Genomic DNA, 26,827 nt, shown 5'->3' with positions numbered 1-26,827 from the left:
TGTACTTAGTTACTTTCCACCACTGCAAACTATAAACGCGTCACTTTGTGCTGTGTTTCGAGCTTCTGGATCTGCTACTTTTGATGCTGTGGTATGATCAAGTAGGGTGTTCATTTATGAAAAAACACCAAGTTTTGTGAATATAGGAAATGGAATATAAGAATATGGAGAAAAGAGATTTCTGGCCGACAGCAACGATATCCCCATAGCCTTTATATGGAGTACCATGACATCATAGTACTGACAGCTAGGAACTCCATATATTGGCATAAAAGGGAGACAGACGGGTAAAACTGGTACTCTGACAGCGGGTACAACGGGTATTGCAGAGTACTATATTGCATATTTCTATATAATTGTCAAAGACAAGTCTGACACAACTTATTTAGACAGCATATCAGCACGCCCCCACACAGTAACATCACCTTTATTGACAATAAAGGTGATGTTACTATACGAAATAGCAAAAATCATGACTAGATATGTGAGCTTGTAGATGTGCTACTTTTGCCTTGATTTAAATGTTCAAAACAATCTAAAACGTTTATGAACATTTTAGAAACATTTTTCTATTTTGGACTTTTGAAGATTTGCCCAATATAGAGATGACAGGTTTATTGTGTTTAATTTAACACTGAGAGTAAAAGTGAACCCAAATGGACCCTTATTGGTTACCTAGAGTTGAATTAACACTGAGGATTTTGACAGTGTGTTGTCTGAGCTCATTAGCATTCTGGGAATGGAGGCAGTAACGGACAGCAGCAGTAGCAAGTAACAATACCGTAAACAACCAGATTCAATAACTGTGTGTGTGTTATGAAGGCTAAATGTCCGCACAAGTATAGTAGAATTTTGAACTTAAATTTTTCTGGACCTCACAAAATAAATGGTGTTTTTTGGTTTGAAAGGATTCGGGGAGTTAACTTAAGAGGTTATAGATTATAGGTTTATATATAGAGAGAGAGTACTTCTACATTGCATTATTGATACTTTTACTTGAGTACTTTTTCCACGACTGTTGGGTACTGCGGATGGAAATTAGCTCCAAGCTAAGTACGGCGTGTTTACATGAGATCATGTTCAGATGATTGATTTCACGGTCATGTATTGGATGTCCATAAATGTGCATTGTCCCTTTACAAATAAACAAATACAGTAAAGTACAAACCTGAACCTAAATGAATGTGACACATTGAGTCTCTGGTAATAAATTCCACTTTTTACCCACTGGAAATGCCAATTTCTGTCACTGAAATCAGCAAGTCATTTATTTCTAGTCTAGTTGATGCTGTGTGCAGTAATAATACCAACTGTTGTGTACTACTGTTGGTATAAACAAATAATATCCCTTGCTATTTAATGCATATGCAATTCATGTCAAGGACCCCCAAAATTATTTGTATTTGGTCACAGACCCTAATCTCAAAATGTGTTCCAGGGACCCCCCAGAAGCAAAGATTTGAGTTAAAAATGTTTGCTATAAAAATATATATATTTATAGATGTGCACACATTTTCAAGATTTTTCAAAAATAGCAGATCTACAAGCTCATAGCGCGGCACCGAGTGCCGCGCTATGAGCTTGTATATCTGCTATTTTTTTAATATCCAAAGTATAAAATAATGGTTATAGGTAAAATCTAAAATGACACAAATGCATTCCCGGATTGAATGGGATAAATCAAGCATCATTGCACTGCATGAGTCCTCATCTCTAAATCTAACCACAGCACTTACTGCATATCCGTGCTTCTCAAACATTTTCATGTCAAGGACCCCCAAATTTAACAGGTTAAAATTAAACCGTTTTTTCTTCTCTTCAAACTAGATCGATTACATGAGGCTTCTCCAGGAGCAAATAGCATCGCTTTACCACAAGGAGCCCCGTGGTATAAGTCTACAGTACATTGGATTGTCACAACATTATAGCTCATAATAAAAATTCTCTATGGAGGAAAGTTAATGGGACGTTTACTTCCGGAATGTTGAGCTCTAACGGTACCCACAGGTCCGCCATAGGTCAAGAACACGCTACTACCCCGAGATTTAAATTGAATGAATAAATAAGACGGGCTCATAAAGCTCTCAAGGGCCGTGTCATCTAAAGTCATCAAAGTCGTTTAACCCTTTAAGACCGGGAACGCATCTGTGTGTAATTTTTAGATTTATTTGGCAATTAAAAGAATAGCAGATATACAAGCTCATAGCGCGGCACCAAGTGCCGCGCTATGAGCTTGCAGATCTGATATTTTTGAAAAAAAAATAATTGCAAATCTTTTAATATTATATATTTTTACAAATCTTTGCTTCTGGGGGATTCTAATGTCTTCCAAATCCTAACAGTTTCTTTGAAAAAACTTGTGTTACTATAATGGGGACCAGGGACCAGGGACCCCCCACCCCTCCCAGAAGCAGAAGATTTGAGTTAAAAATATTCGCTTAAAAAAATACATATATTCAAAGATTTGCACAACTTTTTCACGAATTTTCAAAAATAGCACTCGGTGCCACGCTATGAGCTTGTATCTTCTATTTTTGAATAGCCCAAAGAGATCTAAAATGACACAGATGCGTTCCCGGTCTTAATGGGTTAAAATGCAGTGGAGGAGGGCCTTGAAATGGAATTGACGGTGGGTCGAATCAGGAGTGAATGACTGTCAAGTTATTTTTTTTTACAGAAACTCAAGACCTTTTCTTTTACAGCCAATTCTGGGCACAGAAGTACGTCTTCAGGCGGTGTGAATGGGCACAAAGTGACCGGGCCACATAAATCAGCATATCCACCGGACAAAGATACAGACAACAGCGGTGGAAAGTAAACATAAGTACATTTACTCAAAGTACTTTGAGGTGCTTTTACATTACTTGAGCATTTCCATTATTTTATATATACTTTATAAGCCTATTCCACCACATATCAGAGGCAAATATTGTACTTTTTACTCCACTACAATGATTTGAAAAGTTAATTTGTATAATATCTTTTTACTCAATTAAAGTTGTGAATACAGGATTTTACTTTACAACGTATTTCTATATTGTGGTATTGCGGTATATATAATTTTTTTTTAACCCATTTAGATCTGGAACACATCTGTGTCATTTTTGATTTCTTTGGCTGCTGTGCCGCGCTATGAGCTTGTAGATCTGCTATTCAAAAAAAAAATCTTTATATATAAAAACATTAATAATAATAATGATATATATATTTTTTTTAAATGGTCTCAGGTCTAAATGGGTTAAAGGAGAAAAAAAGGAAAAAGCAATCACAGTACTTTTCCCACCACTGGTGAATGGGCACACGCAGCGAGTGCGCCACACACACACACATCAGCATATCCACTGGACAAAGATACCAGTCCTACATTCAGCCCCGGGCCTTTTTAAGAAAATACGCATCCTAATGTAGTATTAGACTCTCTGGGGAAGGATCAAGATGCACTCTCAAGTCTGAGCTCATGTTGTGAGCATGTAGTTAAGCTATTTCCACTACTTTTGCATGACACCGTGCAAAATGTACAGTGCAAAATTAAGTGGTTAATCAATTTGTTTGGATATTTGTTTTGTTTTAATACTTGTTTCTCAAGTATTCCATTAGACGACAAAGTTATCAATAGGATAATCGCTAAGATGATCATCCCCCAGATAAATAAATATTGTGAAAATAGCAGATCTACAAGCTCGAGAGCTTGTAGATCGGCTATTTTCAAATGTTTTGCCTCTTTCTTATCATATTTGATAATTTGGCCAATGTTTGACCAGTTTTTATAGTATAGTTTGTTTATTACTTTTGGTGCTGTAATGGTCATTTTCTTTAGGTATTAAAAAGGTCTTAAAAGTCCTTAAAGGGGAAGACCACTCATCACGGGAATAGGATTACGCAAGGTGTACTTTTGGCTCCGCCCCCTCAGCCAAAAGTACACCCTGCGTATGTCACTGGTCACATGACCTCAATCAATTATCCAGTTCTAGGCAACATAGAGGAGGGGGGGAGGGACTTTTTTCTTATTTCCACACAACAGCTCTAAGGTGTATTAAAGACATAGTTCAATGTTGAAAATGAGTGGTCTTCCCCTTTAAATTGTCACTTCACTGTGATCTGAGGACCACCCCACAGTCGTGTGGGGACCCCCTTGGGGGTGCCGACCCACAGGTTCAGAACCACCACCCAGCGTCACACGAAAGCATCATAAGTAGCAGATCTACAAGCTGGAAACGTGGCACGAAGCGACGCGTTTCAAGCTTGTAGATCTGCTACGTTTGATACGACTTTAATTTGAACCCTGAAAAGTAACAGTTTTGGACATGTGAGGTTTCCCGCCCGACGACAGAGACGATCGCGGTAAAGGAAATAAGTGAATTAGACAAATTACAATACAAATATGTTCTTGGTAGAGGCAAATGTCAAACAATTCTAATGTCTTGAGCCGAGAGCAAAGTAATTTACTGGAATAAAATTTGCATAAACACTGCGTTTACTGAGAAAGTCACCACGGGAATAGGTTTGCAATTAGAGAGAATCCCTTTAACCCATTCAATACGGGAACACATCTCTGTCATTTTAGACTTCTTTGGCTGTTCAAAAATAGCAGATCTACAAGCTCATAGCGCGGCACCGAGTGCCGCGCTATGAGCTTGTAGATCTGCTATTTTTGGAAAATTTGTGCAAATCTTTGAATAATATATTTTTTTTTAAAGCAAACATTAGTAACTGTCAAATGTCTCAACAAATGTCTTCATTTTTATGAAATATATTGCTATATGTGGCTATATCAGTGGTGCTCAAACTTTGTCTTGTCAAGGACCCCCAAAATGATAATACTTTTGGCCGCCGATCCCCATCAAAATAAGCTGATCCAGGGACCCCCCCAGAAGCAAAGATTTGAGTTAAAAATGTTGTTTAAAAATATACATATATTCAAAGATTTGCACAAATGTTCAAGATTCTTAAAAAAATAGCAGATCTACGAGCTTGTAGATCTGTTATTTTTGAATAGCCAAAGTATAAAAACAATGGTTATAGCTCAAATCTAAAATGACACAGATGCGTTACCGGTCTTAATGGGTTAACCCATTGAGACCTGAAGCCGATTCTACATGTCTCCTAAATCTCAACAGTTTTCTGAAAAACGTATGTTTCTATATCAGTGGTGCTCAATCTTTTTCATGTCAAGGACCCCCAAAATTATATTTATTTGGCCGCGGACCCCCATCAAAATATTTTGTTCCAGGGACCCCCCAGAAGCAACGATTTGAGTTAAAAATGTTCGCTTTAAAAATATATATATTCAAAGATTTGCACACATTTTCACGATTTTTCAAAAATAGCAGATCTACAAGCTCGTAGCGCGGCACTCGGTGCCGCGCTATGAGCTTGTATATCTGCTATTTTTGAATAGCCAAAGTGTAAAATAATGCTTTTTAGCTCAAATCTAAAAATGACACAGTTCCAGGTCTTAATGGGTTAAAAGAGCAACTTCAGGGCGAGGAGGACTGTGTGTGACTCTGGTTAATCTCATCAGAGATGAAAGGCTTACCGACTAAAGTCTCTTTTTATTTGTTTTCTTATGCAGGCAAGAATGACTTCTTATGAACAGAAGTCCTGGACCGTGACAATATTCGGAATAAATCGTTTTGATCTTTAAATGAATGCCGGCATACAAGACTGTGGAAGAAAATGTATGAATACAAATGTATATAAAGTGTACTCCAGCCGACTTTATCATAGTACTGTATGTAATACACATCAGACCTAAACATTAGTCTCATGTGCAGTGGTGGAAAAGGTACTCAAATGTTTTACTTAAGTAAAAGTATCAATACTGCAATGTAGAAGTACTCTGCTACAAGTAAAAGTACCAAAAGTAAAAGTACTGAAATAATTGAAAATAGCAGATCTACAAGCTCACGACGCGTTGCGATGCGACGGGTTGTGAGCTGGTAGATCTGCTATTTTAAAATAACTGAGGTATAAAATAGGGCTAAAGTGGTTAAAGGTAGGGTAAGTGATATTTTTGGGTTAAACCAAAAAGTATTTTGTTAGAAGGTTAAAGCACTATATTTTGATAGTAATCATTGCTATAGAGTGTTTGTTCAGTAACAGATGTCTCCCCGTCTCTCCAGCTCTTTAATAAACAGAAAATACATTTTTCGGTAGGTGTCAAAATCTCAGCCAATCAGGAGAAAGTACCCATTTTTAAGCTTAATTTGTATAGAGTTCCAGTTCCAATTGTGTCTGCTCATTTCTTAGTGTCATCACTTCCAATTTCACTTGTTTAATCTATATCCTGATTGAGTTCTCTATCCTGATTGCATAAAATTGGAAATGAAACTGAAACTGAAACGAAAATGCATTTTCTGTTTAATAAAGAGCTGGAGAGACAAGGAGACTCCTTTTACTGAACAAACACTCTATACCAATGAGAAGACGTATGCAAAGGAATAAGAGGTTTTCTTTCTGTTTTTTTTTTAAACTTTAGGCGTAAAGTTAAGTTATTAAAGTAAAGTTATTAGTACAAAAAAAGGGTCGCCCATACACCAGATAAAAATAAGAAACTAATCATTGAAGGAAAATAAAGAATGTATTGATGCTGTTTGTTTGCTTTCACCACCAACGCTGCTAGCTTACTGGTATACTTGATCTGCTTTGATAAATTAGCAAACAATAAAAAAAAGTTATATCGAAACACCAGAAGAAAAAGCACACAAAAAAAGCTGCTCGAGACAGATTTTTAATAATCTTTTTGGGATTTGATAATAAAGGTTGCCTACCCCTGAACTAAAGTATAAGCACTTGGAATGTAGGAGTTGAGGCATTCCATTTAGTTTGACTCAGTACCTCAGATAAATACAGTGAAAATACCCTATCTACAAGCTCACAACGCCTCGCAAGGCGCTGGCGTTGTGAGCTTGTAGATCAGCTATTTTCAAAATGTTTGCCTCTGTCTTATATTATTTGACAATTTGGCCAATGTTTGACCATTTTATAGTATAGTTTGTTGCTTACTTTTGATGCAGAATGGACTTTTTCATTTCTTTTCTTTCTTTTTTTAGGTATTAAAAAGGTCTTAAAAGTCCTTAAATTGTCACTTCACTGTCATCTGGGGACCCCCCTAAAATCGGGACCCGACCCACAGGTTGAGAACCACTGATCTAAGCAGTAGCAGTGATGTTAGGTTTTCAATGTAGTTAGTGGGTGCCAGGAGTGGACATTTGAATGGGTCCCAGCCGAGGGACATTTTGTGATTTTATGAGTCCTAATAAAATAAAAACGTTTCCCCATTCAAGGCGCATGCATTGCTTTCAAGGTGAAAAACTAAAAACCATGTCACTCTTTGCCTTTCAAGAATATTCAAGGTAAAAAAGTACCTATGTCACTGCTAAATACTAGTGCTAGCTAGAACTCGCTAAAGGGATCTAAAATGTTGCGCTTACCTCGACAACAAGTGTTGTCCTTATCTACTTCAATGGACTATTTTGTTTGGGCTGTTTGCTGGATTCTTTTTTTAACAAGGCAATATTATGAGCAGTCTACAACGTGAGCGATTGCAATGTGGAGCGAATGTCTGTGTGTGTCACGCACTGACACACACACACACACACACACACACACACACACACACACACACACACACACACACACACACACACACACACACACACACACACACACACACACACACACACACACACACACACACACACACACACACACACACACACACACACACACACACGCTGCCTGCAGCCTGAACTGACACAGACTGAGTGGAGCACATGTGGATGTATTTTTCTGTGCATATCAGACAGATATCAGCGTTTCTTTCATCGTTCGGCCGTGTGCGCATCAACGTTCGGCCGTGTGAGCGTGGGCGCATGGGCACAAGCACAGGGAACATTGGATAGGGTTCCTTCTTTGACGAATACATTTTAGGGGGAAAAAACAACAACCAGCCAACCTTTTCAGGTTGGCTGGTTGTACTCAATACTTTTCAGCCTTCCTAGAAATTTACTTGAGTAAAAGTAAAATATTTGTCTTGGAAATGTACTCGAGTAAGAGCAATAAGTATCAAAGAAATCTAATACTCAAGTAAAGTACAGATCCTCAGAAAATGTACTTAAGTACAGTACTCAAGTAAATTTACTCAGTTACTGTCCACCTCTGATCATTGGAAATACTCCAGTAAAGTAGAAGTACCTCAAAATTGTACTTAAGTACAGTACTTGAGTAAATGTACTTAGTTACTTTACACCACTGCTCATGTGCAATATGAATATGTACAGTTGATAGTTAAGAGGTAGTGTGAGTGATTTGTTTGTTGTTAAAACAAAGTAGTTTTTTGTTAAAAAGGTTACATCTCTATTATACTGCTAGTAACCATTGCTATAGAGTGCCTGTTCAGTAACAGGGGTCTCCTCGTCTCTCCAGCTCTTTAATAAACAGACAATAGCCTACATTTTCACGAGAGAATCAGCTTCAATTTTATAGTGCTCCAGTTCCAATTAGGGCTGCTCTTTGTGTGTGTGTGTGTGTGTGTGTGTGTGTGTGTGTCTGTGTCTGTGTCTGTGTGTGTGTGTGTGTGTGTTAGAGGGTAGCATGGGTCCGGGTATACCCGAATACCCGAGACCCGAACCGAGAACCGATCATTTTCGGGTCCAAAAATATTGACTTGTCCGTCGGGCAGGTTCGGATCGGTTCCAATTCCCTCGGGGCTTGGTCGGATCCATTTGAAATTGATAGACCCGTATGGACCCGGGAGGACCCGAGTTTTTCCCTCGGGGCTTGGTCGGATCCATTTGAAAATGATAGACCCGTATGGACCCGGGAGGACCCGAGTTTTTTTTTTTAACTATAAAATTTATAAATATATAATTTATAATGTATATATTTTAACTATATCATTCTAAAATCCATATTGTCTTTTGTATGTATGTTCAAGGCGAATTAATTTGGAACGCAACGCAGCCGTTGTCGAGGGGGTGTGTCACGAGTCACGACGCACACACACACACACACACACACACACACACACCCGCAGGCAGATGACACACTCCGCCTCCGGCTATAAGAGAAGCTAATCATGGCGGCGGCTTCAAACTTGAACGAGGTGAAACGCAAACTCCAGGCCAGAGAATATAGTGAACAGAAGAAGGAAACAGCCCCAGGGATGTCGTCAGATGTGTGGGAAAGTTTTGTTTTGATTGTGGACGGGGAGGGTAAAAAGGTCGGTGCAACAAAATGCACAAAATGCGACACGCTCCTGTGTTATGATGCCGTGAAGACGGGCACATCCTCCATGAAAAAACACCGGGCGAAGTCGTGCAAAAGAAAAGGAAAAGAGGCTACTGCTGGGACTAGTACTACTGGGCCTGGCCAAAGTCAAAGTAACATGACTGCCTTTGTTCGCAGTGCAGTGCCGACTAAACGTAAAGGTACCATTCTCGACAACTGTATAAAAGTCTGTGCAAAGGATTTGCGACCATTCCGGATGTTTGGGACCCCAGCATTCCAGCAACTTGCACAGAATTTAGTGGACACGGGGGCGGTGTATGGACACTGCAACGTGGACGAGTTGATACCATCTGCCTTCACTATCTCCCGTGCCACACAGGATAAATGCAGAAGTCTGAAAACAGCCCTTCTCCCTGAAGTTAAACAGTGTATTGCCAGGGCCATGGGTTGTGGGGCCTCCACTGATATGTGGACCGATGACTTCAGGAAGGTTAGTTACACTTGCATCACTCTGCACTTCATAAATGAAGACTGGAAGTTTCAGAGTCGAGTTATATGTACGACTGCTTTCCCATACCAAGCAAAGAAGACTGCTGTTAACATCAAGAACGAACTCATTAAACAGTTAAGTGAGTTCGGGCTCTCACAAGAGGAGATCGACTCACTTGTATTCGTTAGTGATCAAGCAGCTAACGTACAGTGTGCATTATCGCGTTGGAAACACGAGAGCTGCAATGCACATGTTATCAACACAGTGCTCAAACACACGTTCAAGACGGTTGACGATGATGAGGAGGAGGAAGATCTGGAAGAAGTGAGAGCGTGTCTGACACAGAGCAAAGCACTAACAACCTTTTTCAAGCATTCTGGATTGCAGCTGCAGCTTCCACGGTCCCTTAAACAGGAGTGTGAGACTCGATGGAACACAAAGCTTGCCATGTTAGATTCGATACACAACTGCTTCGACGATATCCAGCGCATTCTCCTGTCCAGGTCAGAAATGCACAGAACGAGTAACATCACAAAAGACATGCTGGAGATGTTGATTCGTTTTCTGACTCCTTTCAAGAAGGCAACTGATGAGCTCAGTGGATCGAATTACCCAACCATCAACCTGCTGGCTCTGTGGAAATCGACTCTCCTGACCCACTGTGAGGTTACACCAGCAGACCCTAAGCCACTGGAGATCCTGAAAAACCGGTGCAAAAATCTTCTTACGGCTCGTATTGTCCTGGGCGACCATGCAAAGCTGGGTGTGATGCTATCGCCAAAGTTTAAACAACTCAGGATGTTCACCAGAGAGGAACGGGATCAGATCTACCAACTTGCTCGTGATGAGGTGGCCAAGTTTCCACGTGAAGTCCATGTCCGTGAAGAACCCGTTGAAGTTGTGGCAGCAGCAGAGCCGGAGGACCCAGTCTTAAAGTTTAGCCAGTGGGAGGATGTCCAGGACGCTGCTGTTGACGCAGAGGATGAGGTGGAAACCTATTTGATTCACAAATCGACCGTGGCAGATGACAAAGACATATTAGAATTCTGGAAAAACTATGGACAACTCTTTCCAACAATGGCCAGACTTGCAAAGAAGACCCTGTGTGTTCCTGCTTCCAGTGTCAGCTGCGAGGCTGCTTTCAGCGTTTCTGGACGGGCCCTGGAGAATAGACGGACCTCACTCAGTACAGCAAGTGTCAACGCGTTGCTGTTCTTAAACAGCAACTTCGAATAAGGTGAGAACAATGTATTATATTAACCTTTTATTATTAGCTAACCGTATAATGTGCCGTCTTAGAGTTTTATAATTTATTATAGCTACTTTTCTCTCATTAGATGACATTGCCAGCCACGGAGCAGTGCTGTGCAACTGTCCAGCCAAAAGGAGATCGACCAGAGAAGATTCTCGTCCTCAGTATTTTTCTTTTTTCTTTTTATTTGCACTAAGGTATAACGTTTGTTTCTTAATTTATTTTCTACCACAAATGAAGGCTTTTGTGTTTTGTCACGTTACAAATGTATATTTAGCTTTATTGTTTGAGGCCTTTTTGTTATTTTTTGTATTGGTTATTACAGACTGCACCTACAGATTATTTTCTGTTTCAGTATTGTTGAACTGTTGACTGTGTGTGAGCCTTTTTCAGTAGGCAAAATTGCTATAGGCCTAGACCTAGGCTATGTGTCAGTGCGTGAGTGGCACTTTATTATTTAGGCCTCTAAATATAAGGCCTAGTAGGCCTACTAAGGCCTAGTTGAAATGTGTGTGAAATTGAAAACTACGGAAAGCACCATTCGTTTAAAAAAAAAACTAAAAAAAAAAAACTCTAAAAAAAAAACTTTGTAAAAAAAAAAAAAAACGTTATAAAAAAAATAACCTTGAGTATTAGTACTATCTGAGTATCTGGCTGCTGCCACTTTAGTTTCGTTGGCCTACTTGAAATGTGTCTGGGGCTGTTTCCTTCTTCTGTTCACCATTTGTTTAAAACAAAACTGTTAAAAAACATTTAACATTAGTATAAGGCCTCAGTCTAAGGCCTAAGGCTTAGTTGAAATGTGTGTTGCTTGAAAATAAATAGTGGTAACTAAGGAATTAAAGGAAAGCAAAGCACCATTCGTTAAAAAAAAAAAGAAATGTTAAAAAAGACCCAAAAACAAATGTGACTGCTGCTGCTGCCATTTTGATATGCCATTTTGATGCCATTTTCGCTAATAATAAAGCTGGGTTCTTGCAACTTTGTGTCTTTTATCTTTAAAGTTATATCATACTATGTGTGTGTACTTGTGTAGTACGGTAGGCCCAATCATTATCAGACTACTGGTTCATTACTTAGGCCTGTAACTGGAGACTGGAGTTACTACATCAGCTTATATTTAATTGTGTACACTCTAAAATCAATATAGGCCTAGTCTGTTTTCTCATATTGCATGAGCCATGTTTAACATTAACAGCACATGATTGAAATGCCAAATCCAATCTCAAAACGAGTGCAGCGTGGCCGTGGAGTTGTGGAGTGGACGTCGTGGAGCCTTGGTGGACACTGGACAGACACCGTTCTGTGGACTGGACTTGGAGTTTTTATTTAGAGAGATGAAACATTAAAACGTTAAAGATTAGCCACCGCGAGAAGCAGTGGTGGAAAAAGTACTCACATGTTTTGTATTAAGTAAGTCTCATACTGAAATGTAGAAATACTCTGTTACAAGTAAAAGTCCGGAATTAAAAGTTTACTTGAGTAAAAGTATTGGTATCAAAATAAAGTACCAAGAGTGGAAAATACAAATTATGCAGAATGTCCCATTTCACATGTTTGCAAATGTTTAAAAAATCTTTTGAAAAATAGCAGATCTACAAGGCAAGCTCTTTCAAATGTCCGAAATATAGGGCTGAGTGGTTTATGTATGTTTTGTAATCAAAATCTACAAAGTAACTAGTAGGCTAACTAATGTTTTCAAGTACTCAGTCAGTGTTAGAATGCTGATTTGGTATGTGGTTGTACTACTGTATTTTAATGACGTGACGCGCACGTCGCTTAACACCTACAACAGGACAGGTCACACAATGGATGGACACTTGATAATATGCATCTAGGCTTATTCGTATGTTAATGTAGATGTTTAGCTGGGGGGGATATGAATGAAAGTCTGTGAAAACGTAGCCGTTCAACTTCTGCATGACGCAACCCTCCACTCATCCGCTGCTCGCCTCGGAGAGGCGCTGGGAAGGTGGGTGAGACGACCAGTCTCGATGTTATGGAGAAAATAAGCATAATATAGCATCGGACACGGTTCGGGTCTAAAGACCCGGCCGGATCGGGTCCATTTTCCCCGGGTCCATTTAAGATCGGGTCCAATTTTAATCGGTTCCGTTTCGGACCGGGTCTAATTTGACTCGGCTCCGTTTCGGGTAGGGTCCAATAAATTTGATTTCTTGCTAGGGTCCCTTCGGTTCGGTTCTAATTTCCTCGGGTCCGTTTCGGTTCGGGTCCAATTTTTTGGACCCATGCTACCCTCTAGTGTGTGTGTGTGTGTCATCATTCCCAGTTTGTTTATCCTGTATCCATAGAGCTATTTAACACTTATTCCTGCACCATTACTGCATGATAGTGAAACCTAAACCCAGTTGAATAATAGTAGAACCGAGTGCAGAGAAGGAAAAATGTGCTTGCTGCTCTATTCTTCTGACAAAAACAACTTCCAGAATAGCCTATCAGGTTCAGGGCTGCACCACATCAGCAGATCCAGTACTGCTTCAAACTCAATATTCAATTAGCATTAGATTTGTGTTGTTTGTTAGAGTTGTTGCCATAGATGTTTAAACACTTACACCCTATCCACAAGTTTCCTAGGGCATTGTGGGCATCACTTCCTGTCGATTTGATCCCTAATACCTGATCAAATCGACAGGAAGTGATGCCCGCAATGCCCTTGGAAACGCGTGGATACTTTTCATTGAGTGGGGTCCCCCAGGGGTTCTACTTAGTCCTCTCCTTAACCCATTAAAGACCCGGTAACGCATCTGTGTCATTTTTAGATTTCTTTGGCTATTCAAAAATAGCAGATATGAAAATGTGTGAAAATCTTTGAATATATATATTTTTAAAGCGAACATTTGTAACTCAAATCCTTGCTTCTGGTGGGGGTCCCTGGAACAAAATATTTTGAGATGGGGGTCCGCGGCCAAATACATATCTTTTTAGGAGGTCCTTGACATGAAAAAAAGTTTGAGAACCACTGATATTATAGCAACATACGTTTTTTTTTACTGTTAGGATTTAGAAGACATTTGTAGAATCCCCAGAAGCAAAGATTTGAGTTAAAAATGTTTGCTTTAAAAAACATATTTATTCAAAGATTTGCAAAAATGTTCACAATTTTTCAAAAAAATTGATCTACAAGCTTGTGAGTGTACAGTATATCTGCTATAGCCCATAGTATAAATGGTTATAACTAAAAATCTAAAATGACACAGTATGCGTTCCCGGATCAAATGGGAAAGAAAACCTAAAGGTCATTACACACCGGCGATTATGCGAATATACGCAAAATTCGGACTCGGTCCGAATAAATAAAAGACGCTTTTTCGCTCCGCGAAACTGATGTGGAAGCTTGCATTGACTTTATAAGGTTTTTAAAAAAAAACGTATTATTCGGTGTGTAAGGACCTTAAAAGGACCTTAATACTCAAGCAAAAAATAATAAATGTGCAAGTCAAGTAACCGTACTCTTGTTACTTCTGCATAGGGATCACAGGTAGGCAAGTCTGGAGAATGATAAGATTGAGTTTAACAGGGTAGCAAGGCCGGGGCCATCTGTGATGTCAAAACGCACACACATCACGAGTGCTTGGCGCATGTAAAAGGCCGCTGTCATCACAGACAAACACATCTCTGCCAGGATGGGCTTGTGGACAAAACTCGACCTCTGAGTGGCAAAACGACAGGAAATTGCACGTCTATTTTGTCTGATGAAGCTGGCTGGCTAGAGGCTCCCGGAGACTTGCATACTCCGGATTCCTCCATCATCAAAGGCTACCTCCTGCCAAACACAGACCTAGTAATGGAAACTGCCATTCGGCTGACCTATAAATGCAAATGCTAAAGGCTGTATTCATTGCATTCATGATGCCTTCATGCATTTACTGTATGTGTACCGACTTACTACAGTACCACTCCAGCAAAGAAGCAGATGGGCTCTTGAGCAGTGATACAATTACTGTACTAGTACTGTACTTAAGTGCAATTTGGAGGTACTTTACTGAGTAGTATACTATTTTTTTGATACTGTATACTTATACTCCACTGCATCTCAGAGACAAATACTGTATTCCACTACAGTTATTTGACAGCTTCAGTTATTTTGTAGATTTATATTATCATAAAAGAAATATTATCATTAAAAATTTATATTTTTTAATATATAGAGTTCACTATGACTCAGGCATAACCATATATAGAGTTCACTATGACTCAGACATAACCATATATAGAGTTCACTATGACTCAGACATAACCATATATAGAGTTCACTATGACTCAGACATAACCATATATAGAGTTCACTATGACTCAGACATAACCATATATAGAGTTCCCGCTGCAGCTACACCCAAATATGGCGTGTGTCATGCTGACTGTGACAGCATGACATCAGACCCAAATAAACTGTGTTGTCATGACATCAGACAAAAAAAAAAAAAAAAAAATGCGTCGGCATGAACTGTAGATGTGAGGGCCGCGTAGCGTACTGAACCTCCAGTTTGAAAAAAGCATGTTGTGAGCTGGTAGGTTTGCTTTTCTCAAAGAAAGTAAGACAAATGTTGAAATGTGGATAACTGTTTTTCTTTGGCACTGTATTTTCATGCCAATTATTTAGTCCTTTAACTTCAACTTTTACTTGTAGAAGGGCATTTTCATATTGTGGTATTGATACTTTTACTTAAGTAAAACATCTGAGTACTTCTTCCACCACGGTTCTTAAGATAGAGAGGTAAAAGTTTTTATTTTATTTTTTATAGCCAATCTACGATCTCACAACGCATCACATCACTATTTTCCATTATTTTTCTTTTTAAACATTTCACCTATTATGACATTCACTTTTTTCTTTCTTTTTTGTATAGCAGTAATTTATACATGTTCATACAAAATGCCTGCAAGATATACCAGACCAAAGATCAATACAGTATTCTGGTATTTGATCAAAGCAGAAATGTAAGCGCTTGCATAACTTTGCATCTCAATATGTGTGCTGTGGAATGGACTTTGAGCTTAACTGTGAGTCCACTTGGTAATGTGTTGAATAAACGGCTCATGCTACACACAGACAAAATAAAGGTGTCAACTGGAACCAAAACTGGTCCTTCAGAGAGTGATGCCATAGAAGATTTTTTTTCTCCAGAAAGAACCAAGGTTTTTGGAAGAACCATTTATTTTAAAGCTTCTATAAAGAACCCTTCACCCCTTGAACCCTGCATCATCGACCGGTATCTCCCAGGGCTCTATACTTGGTCCTCTCCTTTTTTCCTTCTATAACAAATCCCTTTGCCAAAAATAGCTGATCTAAAATCTCACAGCACCTTGCATTTCAAAGTGTGAGCTTCTAGATCTACTAATTTTGGCAAATGGTTCACTTTTAAGAAGACATGGCCAGAAAGGGGATGCTATAGAGTTTAAGGTGTTAAGGTGCCTCAAAAGGACTTTGACAACAACAAAAAAGGTTCTCTAGAACCATATGAGGAACAGGCAGAGCCATTCACTAAATAAAATGGTTATTAAATAGGTGATGGTTCTTCGTGGAACAATATGGCCTCTTAGAACCATTATTTTTCTGTGTGTACGCTTCCCTCAATGTCCACAAACTAAACTTGTTTGCCAGTCGAAAAAAACATGACCCTCCCACAACCATGCCTCCAGTTATACAGGGTCACTACAGTCACAGGGTTGCTGGCTAATTTCAACCACGTAGGGTCCAATGGGAATAATAGCTTGCAGGCTGAAAAGACCTTTCGTAACCAGTGGAATAGTATAGCAATGACTCCATACCCTCATGGGGATAGCAGTTCACAGACTTCACACAGTCATAGTTAGAAGATAATGTTGCTCACTGTTTATGCAGTATAGATTAACATCGATGGTCACAGCCATCATGCATGCTGTTTTACACGCAAGGACTGTGTAATATGTTAATGACACATGAAGCAATGGTACAAAAAGCATGTGAATAAATGTGTTTAAATGCTGAGCCTTGGTAAATTAACCACTGAAGTGAGAGAGTACGCAATCATCGGCTTCAATTTCATAGCGTTCAAGTTCCAATGTTGTCTGTGTTTGCTTACACTTCTTTGGGTCATCACTTCCAATTTCACTTGTTTATTTTCCTGTACCCTGTATGAGTTCTCTCTCCTGATTGGATACAATTGGTAAACTGTGCTGAAAATGCATTTTTTGTTTTTCTAAAGAGCTGGAGAGAGACGGGGGACCCCTGTTACTAAACAAACACACTATAGCAATGAAAACCAACAGAATATAGCAATATTTGAACACTTATTTAACCCATTAAGACCTGAGGCCGATTCTGCAAAATGTCTTCTAAATCCTAACAGTTTTTTGAAAAAACATTACTATGTCAGTGGTTCTCAAACTTTTTCATGTCAAGGACCTCAAAATGTATATGTATTTGGCCACGGACCCCCATCTCAAAATGTTTTGTTCCAGGGACCCCCCCAGAAGCAAAAATTTGAGTTACAAATTTTCGCTTGCACAAATTTTCACGATTTCTCAAAAATAGCAGATCTACAAGCTCATAGCGCGGCACTCGGTGCCGCGCTATGAGCTTGTATATCTGCTATTTTTGAATAGCCAAAGTGTCAAATAATGCTTTTTAGCTCAAATAAAAAAAATGACTTAAAGGGTTAAAAACAAAACAAAACATATCGCTTACTGCCCCTTTAAATGATCACCACACTTGGTTGAATTTGGTAAGACGTGTTGGGAACATGGAGAGACATTTGCACTTCCCCTGACGTGTTTTAACATGTGCACACACCGATATAAAGACGGAATTATTAGCTGACAGTCTGTACTTCTCATATTTGTTTCGATTGGAAGTCCAAATGTCACCGCCAGTATGCGGCAGAACAAATTAATTTCACGCCACTCTCTCCACATAATCTCACTGCTGACCGTAGAAGATAAGAGATTAAGTCCCAGCCAGTGTCAATAAAGAGGAGAACTGGAGATAATACCATAATACAGATGGGATGTTGATTAATTGTACTAAAGTACAAGATGTAAACCAAGGACATGTTTAGTGGGAAGCAACAGTGGAGAGTGGAATCCTTGTATGTACAAAAACAGTTATTGTTTCAGGAAATGGGGAAAAACTAACCTTGCGTTTCAATGGATATAATGTAGTCGTTATTTAGTCACAAGCTCTTGTTACTACTTTCCACTGGTTCAATATTTATAAAACACACAGACAAACACTCTCTCTTTAACTTTAAAACAGATTAGCAAATGTTTACTTTACAAGCTCACAATGCGTCCTGAATGATGCAACCGCTGTGAGCTAGTAGATCAGCCATTTTTGCTATTTTTGCATGACAGGCTTGTCCCACAAAGTAGAGCATTAATTAACATTACTAATTTACACAAAAATGGAAGTACAAGGTTTCTGCCTGACAGCAACAATAGTGTTGCCATCTGGCAAAAACCTCTTATCTCCATATTTTAACTTTTTGTGTTTTCTTCGTAAATGACCTACTTGATCATACTACAGCGTCACACAAAAATATCAAAAGTAGCAGATCTACAAGCTGGAAATGCGGCGCAACGCGTTTCGAGCTTGTAGATCTGCTACTTTTGATATTTTTGGATTTGAATGCTGAAAAGTAACAGTTTTTAACATATGAGGTTTCCACCCGACAGAGACGATATACAGTGTGGTGGCCTGGTGGGTGGAATAACCTCAAAGTATGCCATGATGTGTACATGTGACGCTTTGACAAATAGTCAAGTCACAATCTCAGTCGACAGAGGACAACTGTGAACCCGTGTGACACACTCACTCATCTCTGTGGAGCTGCCTTGTTCTCATCACCCTGTTTGGCCTGCTGCTTCACCAACATCCAACACAGAATGAAGCATAGCGTTAGTTCATGCAGGGCCCGGGAGTCGCAAATGCCTCAGCTGTAATCAGCGGACAGTCCGCTGATTGCTTTCAATCAGCCACGCTTTCCTAGACAACAATCACACCTCATTCCCTCAACAAGGCGGTAAATACAGTAGATATCGGCTTTTCAATTGCTGCCACACGCTGCTGACAGGCAAAGCTTGCCTCCGCCACCCCAGCCTCCACCTTAAAGTTCAGAGTCTTGCATTACTCAAACGTTTAAACTGAATGTTGAACTTAAATTCCTGTGTGCATGGCTCTAGAGTAAACTGGAATTCAATGCTTGCATGGCTCTAAACTGAATTCAATGTTCTACGGCTTTAATGTTAAAATGCATTCAAGTTGGCATGACTCAAGTTAATCTGATTAAATGTCTTGCTATGGGCCCGCTCTTGTATACCGGTGTTTTTTTTTTTTGCATATAGCGTTCCATGATTTTGCTTAGCATGCTGCTTAGCAAAATTTAGGGAACATCTGAAAGAGCGGAGCCATTAACGCCAAGTTTAACTGTATTCCATATGTTACAGTAAATGGTTAAATCTACTTTGACGTGAGTGTTCCTGACTGAAGTTTGGAAATTCGTGTTTGGTAGATGGTGTGTCTCTGTCTTGACAACGCTTCTTGGCAATAACTTTTATACCGTTGGAAGGCCTGTTTATTTCCCTTTTAAACGGTGCCCCGTTTGTAAGGAACATGCATTTGTGGGATGAGCACAGCTGAGTATTTCGGTTGCGCCAATGAGACATTTGCCAAATCTTCTCTGGCAATGCCAAACAGCTTATTCGGCTGCTGCTGTTAGCTCTTGTTTGGTGTCGTTTGATGGATTGACGGATTGGATGATTTAAGTCTATCAGTAACAAGCCATTTTACAATTTAAGTAATCTACAAAAAACACAAATTTCAAAACTTTTTGCTTGAGGTTTTAAATGTTTTTTTAATGTGCACAAACCAAAGGCATCACGGTAACCTAAACATACATTTATGGTTTGATTTTGATTCATTAAGCTTATCATAGTGTGAGGGGCCATTTATGTTATAGGAATGTTGTGGTTCTCAAACTTTTTTATGTCAAGGTCAGACCCCCAAAATGTAATTTGGGCACAGACCCCCATCTGAAAATATTTTGTTCCAGGGAGGAAGATTTGTGTTAAAAATGTGTTTTCCAAAATGTTGAACTGATTGTGATACTAAACATTTTGCTGGCGACCCCCTGGAACCCCCTCAAGGACCCCTGGGGGTCCCCGGACCCCACTTTGAGAACCACTCGCCCATGTTACAGGCTTTTTTTCCATGTCCATGAATGGCCGCGGTGGACCCCGCTTCTATAGGTTCAAAAGAGTGGCGCTCGCACCCTTTCAAAGCGCTCATTTGGTTGGAGATGGGGCTCAGCGACGTTGACATATTTTCATTTGATCTTTGGAATGGAAAAAACAAGCTCTTTGTTTGTGGATCTGACGTAGCGATGCCCCCTTGCCCCCGAATTCTCCCCAGCACCGTTTCCCCCTCCTCGCCAATTCATCCCTGTCCTAATATCACCCCCTGCCCCCGCTCACCATCCCCACTTTCCCACAAATAACCTCACAACCATCACCACCCACAACATTCCTGCTCTAGTTTCTGAGCCGCACATCACACACACGCACCCGCGCACACACGCACGCATGCACGCACACACACGCACACACACACACACACACACTTCGCTATACTTGTGAGGACATCGGATGGCAATTTTATGAATGCTATTTTAACAACATTGTGACATGTTTGTCCCTAAAGCTAAAGCTAAAATAGCACATTGCACAAGCTTAGCTCACAGCGCGTCGGGTTGCCATACGTTGTACATCTGCTATTTTCGCCGCACGACACTGGCTGGTAACTTAGTGGATAAATCAGGTATAACTTTGCTCCTAAACCTATCTAAATATCTAATCTTAGTGCCTAAACCTAACCTCTGAATGCCCAATCTTAACCCTATAACCCACAACCAGAATTTTTACCTGGTTGTAAGTCTAACTCCCCAAATCTCTTCTTTAACATAAAACAACCATTTTGTCCTGTGAGAACCAGGAATATTGCCGTCACAGTGTCTATACTATACTTGTGGGGACATTTGGGCCTCAACAGTATAGTGCACACACACACACACACACACACACACACACACACACACACACACACACACACACACACACACACACACACACACACACACACACACACACACACACACACACACACACACACACACACACACACACACACACACACACGGCTTGTATGTGGTACATTATTTATGAGCATTTTCAAGTCTTAAGACATGTCTGTTTTAAAGGTTGGTGAACACAGTGTTTCTAAAAGTGCAAAAAGGAAATGCGGACGGCTCTTGCAGAACGCACACCGCAGCATCCACTTGAGTGTGTGTTTGTTAGCATAGGTGTTCAATAAAAAGCCTGAGGCTAGCAATAGATCAATAGGTAGGGTGTTCCCAAGTTAAACACTACCAGTATCCATCATAGTTGTCACTTGCACTCCAGCGCCCACGCAAGCGTGCACACACACACACACACTCACACTCACACACACACACACACACAGTATACTTGTGAGGGCCAAATGTCCCCGCAAGTATAGTAGAATTTGAGAATTACACATTGTGAGGAACATTTTCCTAGTCTTTGGGGGAGTTAGGTTCACAAATTGAAAAAAGATTCCGATTGGGGTTAGGATTAGGTTTAGATTTAGGGGTTTAGCGTTGGGGTAATGCCTGATTTACACTTAGTTGAGCACCCGTATCGTGCACCGAAAATAGCCGATGACAAGCTATTTTCGGATTCAGGCAAATTCTGTTCTCCTCACAAGTATAGAAGTACTGTGTGTGTGTGTGTGTGTGTGTGTGTGTGTGTGTGTGTGTGTGTGTGTGTGTGTGTGTGTGTGTGTGTGTGTGTGTGTGTGTGTGTGTGTGTGTGTGTGTGCGCACACACCCCTACTGTGCCTATACCCAGACTGCACAGTGGGTACAGGTACACACCGCCTGAGGTAGAGCTGTCACGCTGGATCTGGGGGGATATGAAGAGGGCTGCCCAACAGCCTGGAATAACTAGGAACAAAATATGGTCCTGTATGTACAGTGCACAAACACACACACACACACACACACACACACACACACACACACACACACACACACACACACACACACACACACACACACACACACACACACACACACACACACACACACACACACACACACACACACACGCAGGCATGCACGTATACGCACACACTTTACTCTCTCTATGTCTACATAGCACAAGTAATTTGTGAACATCAATAATTACAGATGTGAACTCATACAATTATGATTAATGAACAATTCTAGATCTTTTTTTACAGGCTCACAACACAATCTAAAGCTTATAGATTGGCTATTAGTAATAGATTAGTTGTAATAGATTTAGTTGATTATATTCGATTTTTTTTCTCATATGTATGTATACGCCTCAGGGTTATTTTATCGATCTGACAATATTATGTCAGTTATCGGTTCCATTTTTGGTTAATTGCCCAGCCCTAACTAATACTCTATGATACTGTGTTCCATTATATGTAGCATATTAATACATGTATAGATTTGAAATTAGTCCAACTAGTTGTCCCTCCAAATGTGGTGCCCGTTTTCTCTGGCATACCTGCTACCTACAGTAGATACCCCACCATCTGCGCACACACACACACACACACACACACACACACACACACACACACACCCAGTGGTGGACAAAGTACTCAACCCCAGTACTTGAGTCAAAGTAGCTATTGATACTCCAGGTCAAATATTACTCAACTACAGGTGAAAGTTGCTCTGTCAAACATGTACTTTGAATTAAAATATTGGACAATAACAATGCATTGCTGTAGTGAAATTTTCCAAATAAATTAAAAGATTTCCAAGATATTTTCAAAAAAATATAATGGTAAAAATAGCTGAACGACAGCTGCTATTTTCAATATCATATATTCAAATTGGCTAATGGGAGGGCGGTCCGACCTCTGACGTCATTCTGACCCAGCCATAAACAAACCATGCCACGTCACTATGACAACATGAACCAACCACAGCCACGTCACTATGACCACATAACCATAAACAAACCACAAGTCAGCTACGATTTTGACATCGTAGCTGAAGACATCAGGGATCTCCATATATGGGCATAAAAGGGACAAGGACTGACAGATACATATATCTCCATACATTGGCATAAAGGGGACAAGGACTGGAAGAGAGAAACCGACATCTCCATATATGGGCACCAAAGAGACACAGACAGACGGGTACAACGGGTACCGACAACGGGTCCGACAAAGCCCCCCGACAATATGACTCAGACATATTGGTCGGCTCAGCAGTGCAACGTAGGTGTGACGGCCGCATATGGGGCTGAAATGGGCTTAAGTGATTCATTCATAATGTAAGTCAAATATATTTGTCTTTGAAATGTAGTGGAGTGAAATTTGTACGTATTACAAAATATATATATCCAAGTAAACATACTTTGTTACTGGTGAATGTGATGCCTCTCCAAGACAGCTCCTCAGCGGTGAGGACAGTTTATGGGAACTCATAAGAGGTTACCTGGCTCAAACAGGTGTTTTCAAATTGAATGCCAACATTATTTAGATGGCTTGACTGTAAACAGTCCCTGGCAGACTGTTTCTGGTAAAAAGAAAAAAAAAACATTAATGGGTTGACTAATCAAATTATCCTGCGTCTTACAAACCTGATGTTGTAAAACTGTCCCACTCTTTATAGCTGCGGCAGGTCCACTGTGAGCAATGTGCTACAGCGTATGTGCTAGGCTTCAAGGTAGGTAGGGCAAGTGATATTCCTTTTTTTTTCTTGTTTAAAACAAAAAGTATTTTGTTAAAAATATAAAGTTCTATATTCATAAAAAAGTATTGCTATAGAGTGTGTTTTGGACAGAGGAGTGTATCTCTCCTCGTCTCGCTCTTAAATTAACAGAAAATACATTTTCAGGTGGGTTGCCAATTTCAGCTAATCAGGAGAGACTACCCATTTATCAGCTTCAATTATAGTGGGCAGTTCCAATTTTGTCTGCTCACTTCTTAGTGAGCAGACATGTTTGCAGCATGTTTATCCTGTATCCTCTATCCTCTCTCCTGATTGGATGAACATTCATTTTCTGTTTACAAAAAAGGTGGAGAGATGGGGAGACACCTGTTACTGAACAAACACTCTATAGCAATTATGGGAATATAGAGCCATTTAACACTCATCTTTACAGAAGAAAAACACTTACTGCACCTTTCAGAGTGAGGTAATCTATCCCTGCCTTCTATTCGCAGTCATTCAGGCTACTGGACACAGTACTGTGCCGTAGCCTTGATTGAGCCGATACGCTTGTTGTGCACAGATCTCTGCTTCTCTGTTGTCACCCAACACCCGGCAGTGTTTTCAGAAACCCCTGCAATGGTTGTGGGACTCCACTGCTTGGACCAGTGGTTCTAAAAGTGCGGTCCATGGGACCCATCAGGGTTCCCTGGTAACCGGAACGCTCTGTACAGCCAGGCGGAACACTCTGCCCGCTTGAAGAACAGACTACAGCCCCTTATATGAAGTTATGAACTACTTAGGCAAAAAGATGTTAGAACGACGGAGGCGCGGCGTCTGAAGCGGACTTGAGCCACGAGAGGCACTGCCGAGCGAGCTCAGGCGAGCGAGTCGCCGTGCCGAACGTTGTGAGGTCTGCTGCAGCTGACTCAGCTTCATTGGAGTTACTTTTTAGGTTCTGTAGGCCAGAAATACCTGGTGAGTCCGACCATTCCGAGGTCGCCGGATTTGACTGGGTCCAAATAGGCTGTTGTAGGCTACCGAGCGTTTTTTGTATTCGGTTCCTTGAGTGAGGGAGGTTTCAAATGGACCATTACAAATGTTGAGAGTGTTATGGGTGTCATTAAAAAAAGCTTTTGAGGAGCACTTGGTTTGGACAGTCAGTCGCAGCTCTCCTCCACCACCGCTCAAAGCACATGGCCCGCCCGGCCTACATTCTGATCACGTTAGAATGAAGATGGCATTCAGGCTATATTGTTCAACTTCGCAATATTGTCTCTACAGTATGGAAATCATTCATCAAAACCAGACTGCTGCTACTGTCACGGCTGCATTCTGACAATAATAATATTCAGTTGGGGGGCGGAGGGGGCATAACAGGTCTGTAACTCTGAGTACACACAAGTGGAACGAACTTTGGTTGCATTTTTGCACTCTCAGAGTTATTGGGGCGGGGGGAGGGTGAGTGGGGAGGGGGGGTGCTTGAAATTAAAAAGGGTTGAACCACTGGAACTGGCCCACATAAGCTCCGTTGCCTGGTTTGATCCTCTAAACTCCACCGGTCTCTTCTGAAGCCCTCGGGCGGCACCATTGATGTGCCGCTCATCGCTACATTGTTGCATGAGGCTCTCTACACACACAGCAGCAGCAGCAGCATGAACCCAATGTGCTGCAACTTTGTCACGCCAAAGGCTCACCAACAACACACCATGGCCTGGAGAAATAACCCGACCATGAAAGAGAATAATATATCATAATTCATAAGCACCATAGATCTGACCTGCAGCAGAGGCTACATGAGGTTATCGTGTTAGTGGGCCTATATATATATTACTGTACTGTGACCAGACAGAGGAGATTCAGCCTGATGCGCTTCAATACCAAACAATGTCCACCGGTTTATTCACCACTGTTACAATCATAACACTTGTGTTGAAGTGCTTATTATGAGTAGTAGATGTTTATCACGTTGGGTTTCTGTTGATGAAAGGTGCAGTTACTGTAGGCGTGCTGCTATATGTGCTAACATATCCAGGATGAAAACAGCAGGTGAAAAGAAATACAATAAAATAAAAAAGTCAAAGAAATTGACAGAAGTAGCAAAAAAATATCAGATCTACAAGCTCACACAGGAACATCGCAAAGCATTATGTGGAGCAGCTTTTATGTATATATATATATATATATATATATATATATATATCGTAAATATCAGGATTTTAAGTGATTCATTAGAAAATACAGTCCACTCTAGCCCTATAATATCGCATGGTGCAAGCAAGGTGCAACAAACGTTAACTGCTATCCCATCTTTGCATAGCCAGCCAGCCAGACACACATGCATGCTGAGCGTAAATCACCACTGTACTGTAAGGTAATAACAGGCAGGGCTAAAACACAAGTGACTGAGTCTCTACTAATATTAAAAACGGAGGGGGTTATTTTGTTTTGTTACCTTGCTTGGACGGATCAGCCCAGAAGAACGCCAGTGAAAGTAGACAGAAGCCCCAGATAGTAGTAGTAATACTCTCCATCGCCATGTACTAGTAAAAGCCCTTTGATTTCCCCACCAGAGCGGTTAGTATAAAAAAGGCAACGTGCGTCTCTCTATACCGAGCCAGATATAATAATACCGTTACTATAGCCCGACATGCGTATGGTATTGTATGTTGGAATCCACCGCTATTGTCTCGATATTAGTGGCTGCTTTATTGTTGTCTTTCTTTTTGGTTCGAGCCTTTTGGAATCACAATAAAAGTCGCATTTTCTAGTCGGGGCGCGAGAGCCGTCGTGGTGTCTCTCGGCGCTTCATCGCCATGTTGTGTGTGTGTGTGTGTGTGTGTGTGTGTGTGTGTGTGTGTGTGTGTGTGTGTGTTTGAGCGAATGTTTAAGTGTGTGTGTGTGTGTGTGTGTGTGTGTGTGTGTGTGTGTGTGTGTGTGTGTGTGTGTGTGTGTGTGTGTCACGGGCACGTGCGTGTGCGAATTGTGTGTTGGCTGGCTGCACTGCTCTGTCTACGCACACGCACGCACGCGTGCACACACACACACACACACACACACACACACACACACACACAC

At 40.6% G+C, this 26,827-nt stretch overlaps 1 protein-coding gene across 1 annotated transcript in view; it reads right to left on the bottom strand.

Moving 5' to 3' along the window:
* igdcc4 (immunoglobulin superfamily, DCC subclass, member 4) overlaps positions 1–26,547 on the bottom strand; it is a 175,060-nt gene extending 148,513 nt beyond the window's left edge. Inside the window, exon 1 of the mRNA XM_084084298.1 lies at positions 26,205–26,547. Coding sequence (XP_083940424.1) covers positions 26,205–26,289 — 85 coding nt within the window. The 5' untranslated portion in view covers positions 26,290–26,547. The remainder of the gene's footprint in view (positions 1–26,204) is intronic.
* Positions 26,548–26,827: the final 280 nt, after the last annotated feature.

This window comes from Gymnoscopelus microlampas (genome assembly GCF_963454915.1).
Source record: "Gymnoscopelus microlampas genome assembly, chromosome: 1".
Taxonomy (NCBI): domain Eukaryota; kingdom Metazoa; phylum Chordata; class Actinopteri; order Myctophiformes; family Myctophidae; genus Gymnoscopelus; species Gymnoscopelus microlampas.
The sequence above is the reverse complement of the archived record's forward strand: the minus strand, read 5'-3'. Positions and strand labels throughout refer to the sequence as shown.